This window comes from Enhydra lutris, unplaced genomic scaffold, assembly GCF_002288905.1.
Source record: "Enhydra lutris kenyoni isolate GAN:26980312 unplaced genomic scaffold, ASM228890v2 scaffoldscaffold11, whole genome shotgun sequence".
Lineage (NCBI taxonomy): Eukaryota > Metazoa > Chordata > Mammalia > Carnivora > Mustelidae > Enhydra > Enhydra lutris.
In genome coordinates this window covers 6698721-6711935 of record NW_019154095.1, presented here as the reverse complement: position 1 = coordinate 6711935, position 13215 = coordinate 6698721, and the positions used below count along the sequence as shown (strand labels likewise).

The window sequence follows — 13215 nt, the reverse complement described above, 5'->3', positions numbered from 1 at the left end:
AACCGGTCAGAGGAGCCAACTGGGGGTGTTCCGGGCTGAGAGCTGAATCCAGCCGCAGCTGGACAGAGAAAAGTGTGTGCACGTGACTCCCGGACTACTCAGGGCAAACGGCGTGAGGGGTGGTTTATTAGAATTTCACTCCGGATTGCGACACCGCCCTTCAGATCACCTCTGCTATTGTGCAAGTGCCGCCCTATAAATACGGAGACACTCCCGGCTTTGGAAGCCTCTGTCAGCTCAGCCTCCAAGGAGCCTCTCTGCCTTCCCCGGGCATCCCGGCCGGCCTCCCAGCCGCCATGAGGGCTCTCTCCTTCCTGCTGCTGATTCTGTGCCTCGTCTCCTCCCACCTGGCTCCAGGTGAGCTGTAAGACCCTGCTCTAGCCCCTCGGGGCCAGGAATTGGGGGGCTGAGTTTAAGGACAGCTGCGTCTTGGGGCCTGGGGGTGGGGCAGCAGAAAAGCATCCCCAGAGCTGAGTGGCTGGCCTGGGGACACCTCAACGGGCAGGCCTGCTGAGCCTGGGCCTGGGGCTATCCCCCGACCCTCAGGGGTGAGCGTGCTGGGAGCACCCCAGGCTGACTCTCTCCGGCCCACTGGGCAGTCCAGCCGCAGGAGAGACAGACCCAAGCCTCCCTCCCTGACTGTCCTGGGGCCTCCATGCCCTCGGTGCTGGGCAGGGACGCAGGGCTGGTCTCAGGCAGCTCCAGCATCCCCCGTCTCCATCTTTGTCTCGGACTTCTAGAAATCATCCCCAGTGGAAGGGGGCCTACGGACTCCCCCTGCAGCGTGACTCCCCCTGCAGCGTGGCTCCCCGCATCGAGGGGCCGGCTTCCTATCCAGGGGCGAGAGGTGTAGGCTGCCAGCCGGGGCTCACCCCGGTCCCTGGGTGGAGCCTCGCAGGTGGCCTGCTATAAGCAGGTGCCACCTGCCCCTCCCACAAAGCCAGCTCACCCTGCACCTTTGACTCACTTCGTGCGCGGGCAGTCCGCGGTGCACGGGTGGTCTTCGATCCTCCCTGGGAAATCCTCACGTGGTCTGCGGAGTGGGAAATCTGCCCAGGGCACAGGAGGGAGGTCTCCGTCGGGCCGGAAGACACCAGCTCCCCCGGCTCAGAACAGACGTGTAAGGGCAGGTGGGACGCTGCGGGTGGAAGCAACTGGGGGACATGTTCTGTCGTGGCCTCGGGCAAATTCTACATCCGGGGCCTCAGCTGTCTCATCTGCAGAATGAGGGGGCCGTGGCGGGTCGGGGGGGTCACTTAGAGCATGAATTCTGCTCCCAAGTTCCCTAAAAGATCCAACGGTGCTTTTCTGCATCGTACAGATCTGCTACATCTTCTCCAAGTACGACTCAGTCCCCCCATCTGGAAACTGGGTGCAAAAGCATTCTGAGGCAGAGTTTTAAGTTTCTAGCGGGGACCCATTCGAGGGGTGGAGAAATCGGTTTAGAGAGTCGCCACCACGGTTTTCTCAAAGAACCGAAAGTAGGAGGGCATGCCGCACAGTGAGCGTCCATGCTCTTACCACGCTCTGACTCCAGCCACACGGGCAGGTGTGCATTTGGGGCCAGAGGCTCTGCGAAATTTCTGGCTGCAGTTCAGCTCAAGCTCAGAAAAGCCTGAGAGCCACTATTGAACTTGAAGAGTTCGGCTGATCCCCTCAACATGGGACTGTGAGCATCTCATTCAAAGCAGAGAATGTGGAAGTGTTTCCGAGGATACACAGGAATGACTGAACTTACTGGTCCTTCCATACAGAAATATTAGCTACAACGTGACTGAACGCTGAGTATACCCAGGATTCGCTCAGAAACTCCCAGGAGAAGCTACCCTACACTGTCCTCTGACAACACGCAAGCCCTGTCTGCACAACACTGGTTCCCAGTCCGGGGATGGGACCAAGTTTATTGGAAGAGGAGCTGAGGGCTGCTTCCAGAAGATGCTGCTCGGGTCCCAGCCTCGCACTGTGACTCACCCTGAGCCCTCACGGGGGATCAGTTCACTCCCTTTTCTGGGAAAGCCATTAGGGCTCGGCTGCTCACCCCAGGGGGAACCAGGCCCACACGCCCCAAGGTGAATGACGGTTGCATGGTCCCTGCAGGAAACCATGACTGGGCACTCTCTTTTAGCAGTTTTTATCTCTGTAAAAAAAGGGGGGGGGTTTGCCCCTTTTATCTCATACAAATCTTATTTCCGTGAACACGGAATGATGTCCAAACGGCGAGACAGCTCAGTCCCCTGCATCAGCTGGATGAGAACCCAGCCAAGGGGTTTCGAAGTCAGGATCGTTTGGGGCTGCTCGCTCACTGACTCCACAAACATTTAGTTAATAGCTACTGTGTGCAGGCAATGCCCTGGAAAAGGGGAAGAGCCAGGAAACCACAGCCCTTGAAAGCATGACCTGACGTTCTAGAAGCAGAGCATGGCAAGAAACCCAATTTTGTAATTAATTATCTAATTACTATTGTGTTGTGAAATGCCATTAAGTACAGGGTGCTAAGGGATCGCGTGACAAGGGGACTGACAGGCCTGGAGGGGCCAGGAAGGCTCTCTTAAAGGACGGAGAAGTGAAGGAAAGATGGAAGTCATTTGGTGTCCACGGTATTTAAAAAAATTTTTTTTACTTCCTTCTTGACATTAGAAACTCAGGATGTGTCACATAAAATTCAGATTTGTGTCTTAAGAACACAAAAAATGAAGCCATACTCTAGGCCCAGAGGCAGTGAGCTGTCATGGGTGCCCCCCACCAGGCACTACAGACCCCACCGCTCCCTATCGCTCCGCTTAGCCTACTTCACCGACTTTTCCTATCTGCCTGCTGCTGTGGGGAGGTGTAGCTATGCAGCATGAGGCTGATCAGGGGAGAGCAAAGTGGCCCTGGGAATGCGGGGAGAACGTTCTCTGGTGGTTAGCCCTTCCCTGTAGCAAAACCAACCAAACCCACTGAGAGAGGCACGGGCCACTCCTTGGTACCCTCCTTCCTTTCTTTCTGGGACCCTGTGGGCACTCCTGGGCGCCTGGGCTTCAGTTTCCCCACCTTCAAAATGAAGGTTTGGCCAAAATGACGCCTGCTCATTCATCCTGTGACCCTCAGAGTCTGCCCTGCCTTGTCCACACCTGAGTGTCTCACTCTGGGATCCCCACCCCGACCTGCTAGCCTGAATTCCTTCCTCCAGTCTGACCTCTGGCAACAGTCACCAGGAATGTGTCTGCCATGGCCTCTGGGTCCCATGAGAAAAACATATTTCCCCTTGCCTCAGACACAAGGGCCCTGCGGCTACCAAACCAGGCCTCCCAGAAGCACGTGGTCTGCCTCATATGGGAAACTGAGCTGTGCCCACAGAATACCACACTTGGAGCGTGCCAGCCGAGAGGCATGTCTCTGAAAACCACCTCACGACATGTGTGATTTGTCCCCAGAGAGCTTCAGAAGACTCAGGGAGGGGCGCCTGGGTGGGCTAAGGGCCTGACTCTTGATTTCAGCTCAGGTCATGGCCCAGGGTCGCAAGATCGAGCCCCGCATGGGGCTCGCACTCAGCAGGCAGTCTGCTTCTCTCTCTCCCCCTCCCTCTAAATTAAATAAATAAAATCTTAAAAAAAGAACAAAGAAGCAGAAGATACCTGGAGATGAGGTCGGGTCCTCTCTAGCCTGCGCGGATGGCTCAAGCGCAGCAGCCTCCGAAGTGAACAAGCAGCCTCTGTCTCGATGCCCCACGGCCTCTGGGGCAGCCCTTCCCTGGCATGACGCCAGCCACCACCCTGTCCTGAGCGGGAAGGAGCCTCAGTTGACTTGCTGAGGCCCAGAGGGCTCTGATGAGCTATTTCTGCCGGTAAGACCAGGCTCCCCGGCTTCCCAGCACCGGGTCCCTGGACACCTCGCGGAGGCCGTGGGGCTCGGCGGCCAGCGCTGTGGAAACCCAGACCGCGTTCTCCTTGGGCTCTGAGTGTCTGTGTTTGCGCCTCACGCATCTCAGACTGACCCGTCCTGCAGGGGGTGTTCTGGCTGCTGATCTTCCCGCCAGCCTCCTGCCCTTCCACTGCAGGGGCCTGGGCAGGAAAGGAGGCGTGGATCCTGGCAAGGATCCTTTTCCAAAAACCCTTATCATTTTGGCAATTTACCTCAACTCAGCCTGGTGATGTTTTAGCCCAAGAAATTTGTAATTTTAGTCAATAGCTCTCCAGTTTTATCTTCCAACTCCCTCACTAGGAGCTCTGATTGTATGACACAAAGGGAACCTCGGTGCCTGCACTTAGAGCAGAATGGCCGAGAGCGAGGTCTGCTAGCAACCTGCTCACCGCTCTTCCAGTCCCGAGTTCTCCCCCCTGCTCTGTCCCCGCATCTCTGAAAGGCTCGCTAAGAAATTCTCTCTCCGTGGCTCCTCTATGCGAAGTCTAAGATCTCCCTCTGTGTTGACCTTTACGCCGTCCCCCCTCCTCTTCCCCGGCCACCAGCATCTGCCTGTGGCAGGTCATAGTCCAAGGCAGTAACACGGAACGGGGTGGTCCCTGCTTTCTGCAGATTTTCCGATGACCCTAAAAGTTCAGCGCTTCCTGTGCTCGCTGCCCAGAACCAGTCCTTCCCCGTCCTGTTCGCTTCCGTGACTGAACCCCTGGCACCCATTTCCTACTGAGTTTCCGAGTTTCCCGCCACTGAAGCCAACCGTCCTTCATCCAACCGACACCCGTTACGGTTCCTCCCACACCCCCCACCCCCACCGACAGCTGGTTTGCAGCTGCACTGAGGCGGGGTTTTGGACAATCCAGCTGTGTATGGCTCAAGAAATGTACATTGGAAAGAGTCCCTGTTTTCCCGCAAGCACCGAAACTGGAACAGACCCGCTTTCCCGCCAGGGAAAAGCAGTTCCTGCCTTGAAACGGGTCTCCTCTGCCACGTTCCTCTGGTGTGTGCGCTCCAGCGGCCCCACGGGATGTGCGGGGTCGCTGGTCTCAGGCCAGCTTCGTGAGCACCAGCGGGAATAAGCACCAAGTCCAAGGACATGTAGTCGCCCTTGGGAGAGCGGGGAGAAGAGAGGTGTGGGTTACCCATGGAGCTGTCAGGCAGCGAGCGCACAGAAGCGGACCGAAGAGGGAACTGGACCCATCCGGTGCGGGGTGGTCACAGCTCTGGGAATAGGCGGATGACCTTTTCAGAAGGAACTCTCACTTTTCTCTTTCTTTAACTGCAAAGTATTACACGCATCCTGAGAAGTGCAGAAACCAGGAATGTGCAGCTTAATGAATTATAAAACGAGTAGCCTGTGACCAGGGTGTAGGTCAAGAAGCAGGACTCAGCCGGCACCTAAGAAATCTCTCTCCAGGCTTCTCGGTCACCCACCCCTGGGCTTGACTCTTGTGGTAATAACTTCCCATATTTCTTAGACTTTTACCAGGTTAATACGCATGCTGAATAATACAGCTTGGTTTGTGTGTGCCTTTCAGTCGGCTGGTTACCAGGAAGAAGGGGATGTTGTGGGCCCTGGCATATGCTCATGTTTGATTATGATAGGTAGGTAGACAGATAATAGCGCAAGAAATTTGTAATCTTGATAGATGATGCCACACCATTCCCCAGTGGATGACAGTTCTCACGGCTCCGTACCCACGCCAATACTTGCCATTGTCAATCATTTTAAATTTTAGCTGTCTGGTGAGTATAGTGGTATCTCATTGGAATTTTAATTTGTGTTTTCCTGAGAAACACTAAGTTGAACACTTTTGTATACAGCTACCAGCCATTTGGATAGCTTTTATGATATGTGAAACTACGTGTCTCTATTTTCTATCAGATTATCTGTTTTTTTCTCGATGACTTGTAGTAGATCTTTGTGTATTCTTCAAGTAAGCCCTTTGTCAGCTATAACATTGCAAATCTCTTCTCCTCCCTTGTGCTATGAGTTTTCTCTCCTGATGGAAACTCCATACACAGAAGTTTGCATCATGATTATAATGTGGCTAAATGTGTCCTATCTTTCCCTTTATAGGCAATCCCTTTTGTATCTTAAGAAACCTTTTTTTATCCCCAAAACATGAAGAAAGTCTACAACTTTGTCTTCTGATGACTCATTATTTTTCATTTTTCATTTAGACTTATAATCCATTTTGCAATGGTTTTTAATGTGTGAGTTAAGAGTAAAGTTGTTTTTTTTTTTTTTAACATGAATCTCCAATCGTCCCAGAACCAGCTCTAAGGAGAGCATTTCCCTTCCTCCCCCACACTGCTCTCCTAAGGAGCTTGATTCTTCACACAGGTATAGGTCCCTTTCTGCACTCTTTATCCTTCCTGTTCCATTTGTACATCTGTCCTTTTGTCTTTACCAAACAGTCTAATTACAGTGGATCTATAATTAGCCTCGAAATCCAGTAAAGCAAGTCCTCCGACCTTCTTCTCCAAGAGTGTCTTGGCTATTCTTGGTCCTTTGAATTCCCACATAAATTTTAGAATAAGCTTGTCAAGAATCTCTTGATATTTTCATGTTATGGAGTTAAATCTACAGGTTAATTTGGGGGGAAATTAACATTTGAAAAATAATCTTCCAGTGCTTACACATAGCATTTCCATTTATTTTGTTCTTCTAGAACTCATCAAAGACTATTGTATTTCTTATATACAGGAGTATCGTATTTTCTTAGATTTATAACTAAGCATTTGATATTTCAATATGGTGATATATTTTAATTTCATTTTATCTGTTGGTTGCTAATGCACAGAAGTAAAATTGAGTTTTATACCGATCTTATATATAGCAAAATAGTTAAACTTTTTTATTAATTCCTTCTGGACTGTCTGCATATAATCATAATGCCTACAAATAGTGACAATGTTATTTCCTCCTTTTCAACCTATATAGATATATATATATTTTTTTCTCCTTCTGTTTTCCTTCTGTTCCTCCCCTGGCTGGTACCCTCAAGTAGAACATTCATTGCAATTGCTGACAGTCATTATGCTGGTCTTATTGCCCATCTCAGATGAAAAGTTTTCAGTGTTTGAGCATGAAGTGTACTGCTGGTAAGAGGCATCTGTGGATTTTTCTTTTTGAGATCAAGGAAGTTCTCTCCAGTTTCTTGTTTGTTAAAACCTTTTTATCATTAATCAAAGTTGATTTTTTCCAATGTTTTTCTGCACCTGTTGGGATGATCATGATTTATCTCCTTGAACTGTTAATAGGCATTGACTGACCTTCAAATGTTGAATGAAAGCTTAACTTTGTGTAATATACTGAACTTGGTTTTATTCTGTTTGCTGATATTTTGTATAGGATCTTAGCCTCTTTGAAGATCAGGGAGGTTGAGCTATAGGTTTCCTTTTCTTTCCTTGCATTGCTGATCTTTTTAGATGGTGCAATTAAGACCAAGTCGGCACCACACCATAAACTACGGAATGTTCTCTCTCTTGTTATTCTGAAAACCACTGTGCTCTGTAGACACTATTTCTTATATGTTGCTTGATAGGATTTGCTAATGAAGGCATCTTGGCCCAGAGTCTCACTTATGGACCCAGTTTCTTGGATCATTATGAGACTATTTATATTTTCTGTTTCTTATTTGTATATTGTAGTGAATTGTAGTTCTCTAAGAGTTTTTTTAATCTCAACTAAATTTTTACATTTGTTCAAGTGACTGTTCTATTTTTTCTATATGAATATAAGAATAGAAAAATATTTCCAGTTTTTCTATTTCCATGAACTATTCAAGTTTTTAAAATCCTAATAATTTTCATGTTTTATACTGGTAGAAGGCGCTGTCCGTGCTCTCCTTCCTGTCTCCTCCCAGCCTCGAGAAAGGCATTCCTTACCCTTAGTTCTGACTAAAATTTGAAAACCAGTGGTCCAGCAATTCTCGATTCTTTACTGACATTAGACACTTCTATGGGGTGCTATTTAAATGCCAGTAGCTCACCGCCACCACAGAGCAATTCAATCTATATTTTTAAGAGTAACCCGGGTGATTAAATGTGTATGCAGCATCGAGAACCACTGATCTACATCAGAGTTTCTCAACCTTGGTGCTATTGACATTTGGGGCCAGATAACTCTCTGTTCTGCACATCACTGGTCTCCCGCAGCACCTCTGGCCTCCACCCACTAGATGCCGGTAATGTCCACCCCACACACCCCAGAGCTGTGACAACCCACAGTGTCCCCAGACATTGCCAAATATCCAGTCATCAGACACCCACAGTCCTAGGTCAGGTGAGGCAGCTGTAACAGGGATATGGATTAAATAAGAGACAATTCCAATGGTATGAGAACCATCTCTCCAATAGGCAGAGACACATGACATCAGAATGGACTGTTCCCCAGGCTGGTGATGGCCTGCTGTGTTCGTCAGCTGGAGCAGCCATAGCAAAAGGGCACACGGTGGTCTCCCCCGACAACAGAAATTAATCCTTTCCCAGTTCTGAAGGCTGGAAGTTCAAGGTCAATGTGTCAGCAGGTTAGGGTTCTTCCAAGGCCTCTCTCCTTGGCTCACAGATAGCTGCCTACTCTCCTGTCCTCATATGGCCTTTCCTCTGTGTGTACACATCCCTTTATACATCCCAATGTCTTCTTCTTATAAGGATCTATGTCCTAGTGGATTAGAGACGACATTTATGACCTCATCTAAACTTAATCACGTCTTGAAAGGCCCTACCTCCAAACACAGTCACATTGTGAGGCGCTGGCTGGTGAAGATATCAACTTACATTCTGGGGAAGGGGACACCATTTGGGCCATAAGACCTCTCAACAGAGGCAAGCAAAACAGTAGCTTGATCCCCACTGACTGGGAATATTGTAGGGCAGCTACTGCATAGAGTAGAAGACTAGTCCAGAAACCCTCTTATTATGAGATTCTGGGATATCAGGAAGAAGGCAGAATAAATTTCAAGTGGACAAACCGTGAAAGCATTATAGGGTAGCCATACTTTCAACCTGCCCCAAAAGGAAAACAGATTTCAGTGAAGATGGCGGTAAGAGAGATGGGGGAGCAGGGATTCTGGTCTTAGGGGTTGGCATCCCAAGGCAGCACGGGAGTGCGGGGAGTTGAGGAGAGCTCCAGGGTCAGGAATGTACTCCAGCCTTGTTCGGGCAACAGTACTATGTGATAAAATACTTATCTGGGGACTAACTTGAAATCCTTGCACACCTTCAAGTTCTCTGGGCAGAGGAAACCACATTCAGAAGCCAGCCCTCTGCCCATCGTCGGCTTCCGCTGGGCCACGGCTGGCACAGATCTCAAACTCTGCCAGGTCTTGAAAGAGAAAATGCTTCACAGTGCTTTCAAAGAGTCACTTTACCAAATGTTCTAAAATCACCATGGCCACAAGCCACGAGTCTGAAGCATTTTCTTTCCCTTCTTACAGGTGCTGGCTTTCTCAGTGGTCTCGGCCAGAGGTCTGACCACTACATGTGTGTCAGGAAAGGAGGCACCTGTAACTTCTCCCCCTGCCCGCTCTTCACCAGGTCAGAAGGCACCTGTTACGGCGGGAAGGCCAAGTGCTGCATGCGTTGACTCTGAGCTGGGTGCGACGGAGAAAGGATGGGGAAGTCCAACGAAGTATTTGTAACCACTGTTTTAATAAAGGAAGACCTTTTTTTAAGCATACCTCTTTCAGACCAGAATGAATCTTGTCTCCTTTTGGAAGAGGTTGAGAGGGGATGGGGGTCAGGAGCAGAGATGGGCCAGGCCACAGGGCCCACACTGCCCAGGGCTGGGGGTGCTGACCAGAGCTGAGCCGTGTCTGGTCATTGTCAGGCCAAGGTGTGGGCAACGTGGAGGGCGCCCGTGAGACCAAGGACACACGAGGAGAGGATGAGGCAGGCGAAGCCTTCCCTCGTCCACATGGCAGCTTGCCTCACACTCAGCGGTCTGAGCAGCCTGTTCCGTGAAAACAGCCCATCTGCAGGGCCCATGTGCAGGGCCTCTCCCTTCCCCTGAAAGGAAGTGTTCAGTTCTCCCCAGGAGTGTTCTATTTTGAAAAGAAACCTCAGGCATGCTGTCAGCTTCCCTGTTCAAGATATGAGAAGTCCTCCCTGGGAGCATTCCTCTGGATGTTTAATCAAAGACAGGTTCCCAGATAAGCCCTCATACTTCGGACAGCCAAGGTTTGGGTTTCCCAAGATCCAGTTCCTCCGGCAGGGAAAAAAAAAAAAAAAAGCAAAAGCCCACATTCTGTGTTTATCTCACATTCTTTGGTTTCCAAGATTGTGGTGATCTTCCGGGCCCTGCCAGGAGCTCTTTGCTGGACCAAAAGCGACCGCTCATGGATTCCCAGCCACAGAGAGGCCAGGAATGGTCACAGGAAAGGGGGGAGGGGTAGGCCTCCGGCAGCACAGGCGCCAGAAACAGCAGTCCCAGAACCAGAAAGACAAGCATGATCTTTGCAGCCCCTCCACCTCGACATTTGGCCCCGGAGCCCCCAGGCCACGGGGGTGGCACTCTTGACTGCCCCTTTTAAGGGAAAGCAGCTGAGCACATTCTCATCTGCTCTTGCCAACCCCCGCCCCCCCCCACCAGTGTCATGCCTCTGAGTTCCTCTGAGCTTTTCCATCCATTTCCAAACTCCTCTGAACCTTTCCACCCCCCGCCCTGCCTGCGCTTTCGGACCCGCCGGTACCACCCAAACCCCGTCCTCCTGTGATGATGCCCTTGCCGCTGCTCCCTCCTGCACCTGAACAGGACGAGCCAAGCTAGCCCACTTATCCTCCATTTCCCCGGGATGCACATGTGTCACCCTTCTCCCACCATTTCAGCCCCCACTTGGCTCGCATGAGAGTGTGGATGATACTGCCTGAGCCACTGTGGAGGGAAGATGGCCCAAGAGTCAGGCGCGTGCTCGCAGCTGTCTACAATCCACCTGACTTCAGAACAGTTGCGAGGGCCAACATCTGGCTCCTCTGATAGCGTCTGCTTAGCTGAAAAGCAAGTGCTGATTTGAGTGAGCGCCACACACTGTCCCGGGTCCAGCTTAATTGTCGTGGCTGTCCCTAAGGAAGGAGGGAGCTGGTCACCGAGCTGAGTGCCCTGACTGAGGCATGTCCCCTGAAGCAGATCGGTTTTGCACGGTTCCCCTTCTGAGGAGTAGCGCCCGCCTTCTAACTCCTGGTGCCCGTGAGGGTGCTGTGGCTGATGGGGACTGGCCCATCCTCGGTGCGCCTGCCCAGGAGCCTGTTGTGACAATACCGTGGGCGCTGGGCTCTGGCATGACTTGCACGTCAGCAAGAAATAATTGGCGAGGACCTTCACCATCTCTGCAGCGTGTGGGTGAAGCCGGACACCGCAATCCACATCCCCAGGAGAGAGTACCATGTATCACTGCTCAGGCTTGCTGTCAGCCGCCCCGCATGGGAGCTGCCTCATCCACCTGCTGGTGCCTACCCCAGTCACAGACGTACCTCAGAGGAAGGGGGGAGGTCATACACTGCACAAAATACACCCGAGGGGCGCCCAGGTGTCTCCTGATTTCAGCTCAGGTCGTGATCTCAGGGTCCTGGGATCGAGTCCCACATCAGACTCTGCACTCAGCACAGAGTCTGCTTGTCCTTCTTCCTCTGCTCTTCTCCTGCTCTCTTTCCTTCTCTCTCCCTCTCAAATAAATAAATAAGATCTTTAAAAAAAAATACACTCTAGCATTGCTTCAGCTTTTGATAGTAAAATCACACAGCCTCCTTTGGAGACAGTGCGCCGTCCTGACCCTGTGGCTCATGGGCCCCTGGGGCATGTCCCCCAGTCTGGTCGACAGATCTGTAATGGAACGGCAGGGAGCCGAAGAAGCATTCTTGTTCTGATGGGTGCTAAGACGTGGTAGCCATTCATGATTTTGTCACAGGTTTCCCTGACGGGTCCTGTAATACTCTACTCCAGGCTTTCCTCCAAAAAGAAAAAAAAAAAAGAGGAATGAACAGGAGGGAACTGAAGCTCCTCGTGCATGTGGTGGTCTTCAGAGTTAAGGCTTCGGTATCAGTGAGTGGTCTCCCAACAGGATGTGCATGTGTGTACATCAGGCAAGACTTGAGGAATTTGCTCACACAATTATGGAGACTCGGAGGGTCCAAAAGCTAGTGGAGGTGGGCCGACAGGCTGGAGATGGAGGAAAGAGTTGCCGTTCATATCCAGAGGCTGTTTGCTAGGAGAAGTCATTGTTGGAGAGGTGAGTGTGTTCTAAGAAAGCCTTCAACTGGGCACCTGGGTGGCTTAGTGGGTTGGGCCGCTGTCTTCAGCTCGGGTCATGATCTCGGGGTCCTGGGATCGAGTCCCGCGTCAGGCTCTCTGCTCGGTGGGGAGCCTGCTTCCGTCTCTCTCTCTGCCTGCCTCTCTGCCTACTTGTGATCTCTGTTAAATAAATAAATAAAATCTTTAAAATAAAAAAAAAGAAGGTCTTCAACTGATTGGATGAGGCCCACCCACATTATGGAAGGCAATCTGCTATACTCAAAGTCCACTGATTTAAATGTCGTATTGTATATATGTTATTTTCTGCTTATTATGTTTTTATATCTTAAAAAAATGAAAAACAAAACAAGCAAACAAACAGAAAACCTTCCTAGCTGATTCTTAGAGTAAAGCCCTGGGAAGGAGCATGTTTTCCATGTGTAAGGTAACTCATCCAGAGCCACACTCTTCTGTCTCGCCCATGCACCCCAGGAGACCACATTTGTCTGCCTTAGTCATCCCAGGGCAAGGTACCAGCCAACTAGAGGCTACCCATGTAGCCTCAAGCCTTCCAAAATTATTCAAACAAGCCAGTCCAAACTGGGAATCCTGCCCTGCTTTGCCTTTCCTCAGAAACTCCAATAAAAGCAGTGGTCTCCCCACCTTCCTGCAACGTGCCTCCTGGCCACTGTGTTGTCTCCGTGTGCCCCTGCATGGTGTGCTGGGCCTCCTGTCTCGAGGTACATGTACATGGTACATTCTGTTGCCTTGAGCCTCTCCCCCATCTCCAGGTGGCTGCACCTGACTGACCATCTCAGGGAAGAAGACAGAACGCTTGGTGTCAAGAACAGCATGTCTAGTCACAGCCCAGAGGGGACTTAGGAGATGCCCCTCGCTGGCCCGTGGGCTGATTGGCTGTCCCGGTTGGGCTCTGCCTTCTGGGAAGTTTCGGTGGCTGTTGGCGTTCTGTGTGCTCCTTTGCTTTGAGTTGCCTCTTTCGGATGCTGCCAAGGCTTCTGACCAGAAATCGGCGATGTCCTCCTCCTAGAACTCGGGTTCCACTGGCAGCCAGCCCCGGGCTCAGC

General features: G+C 50.9%; 1 protein-coding gene across 1 annotated transcript; it reads left to right on the top strand.

The window, feature by feature from the left end:
* The first annotated feature begins 253 nt into the window (after positions 1-253).
* LOC111144381 (defensin beta 1) lies at positions 254-9490 on the top strand. The gene is made up of 2 exons (XM_022498657.1): positions 254-357; positions 9342-9490. The coding sequence occupies exons 1-2, from the start codon at positions 297-299 to the stop codon at positions 9488-9490; spliced, it is 210 nt and encodes a 69-aa protein (XP_022354365.1). The 5' UTR covers positions 254-296.
* Positions 9491-13215: the final 3725 nt, after the last annotated feature.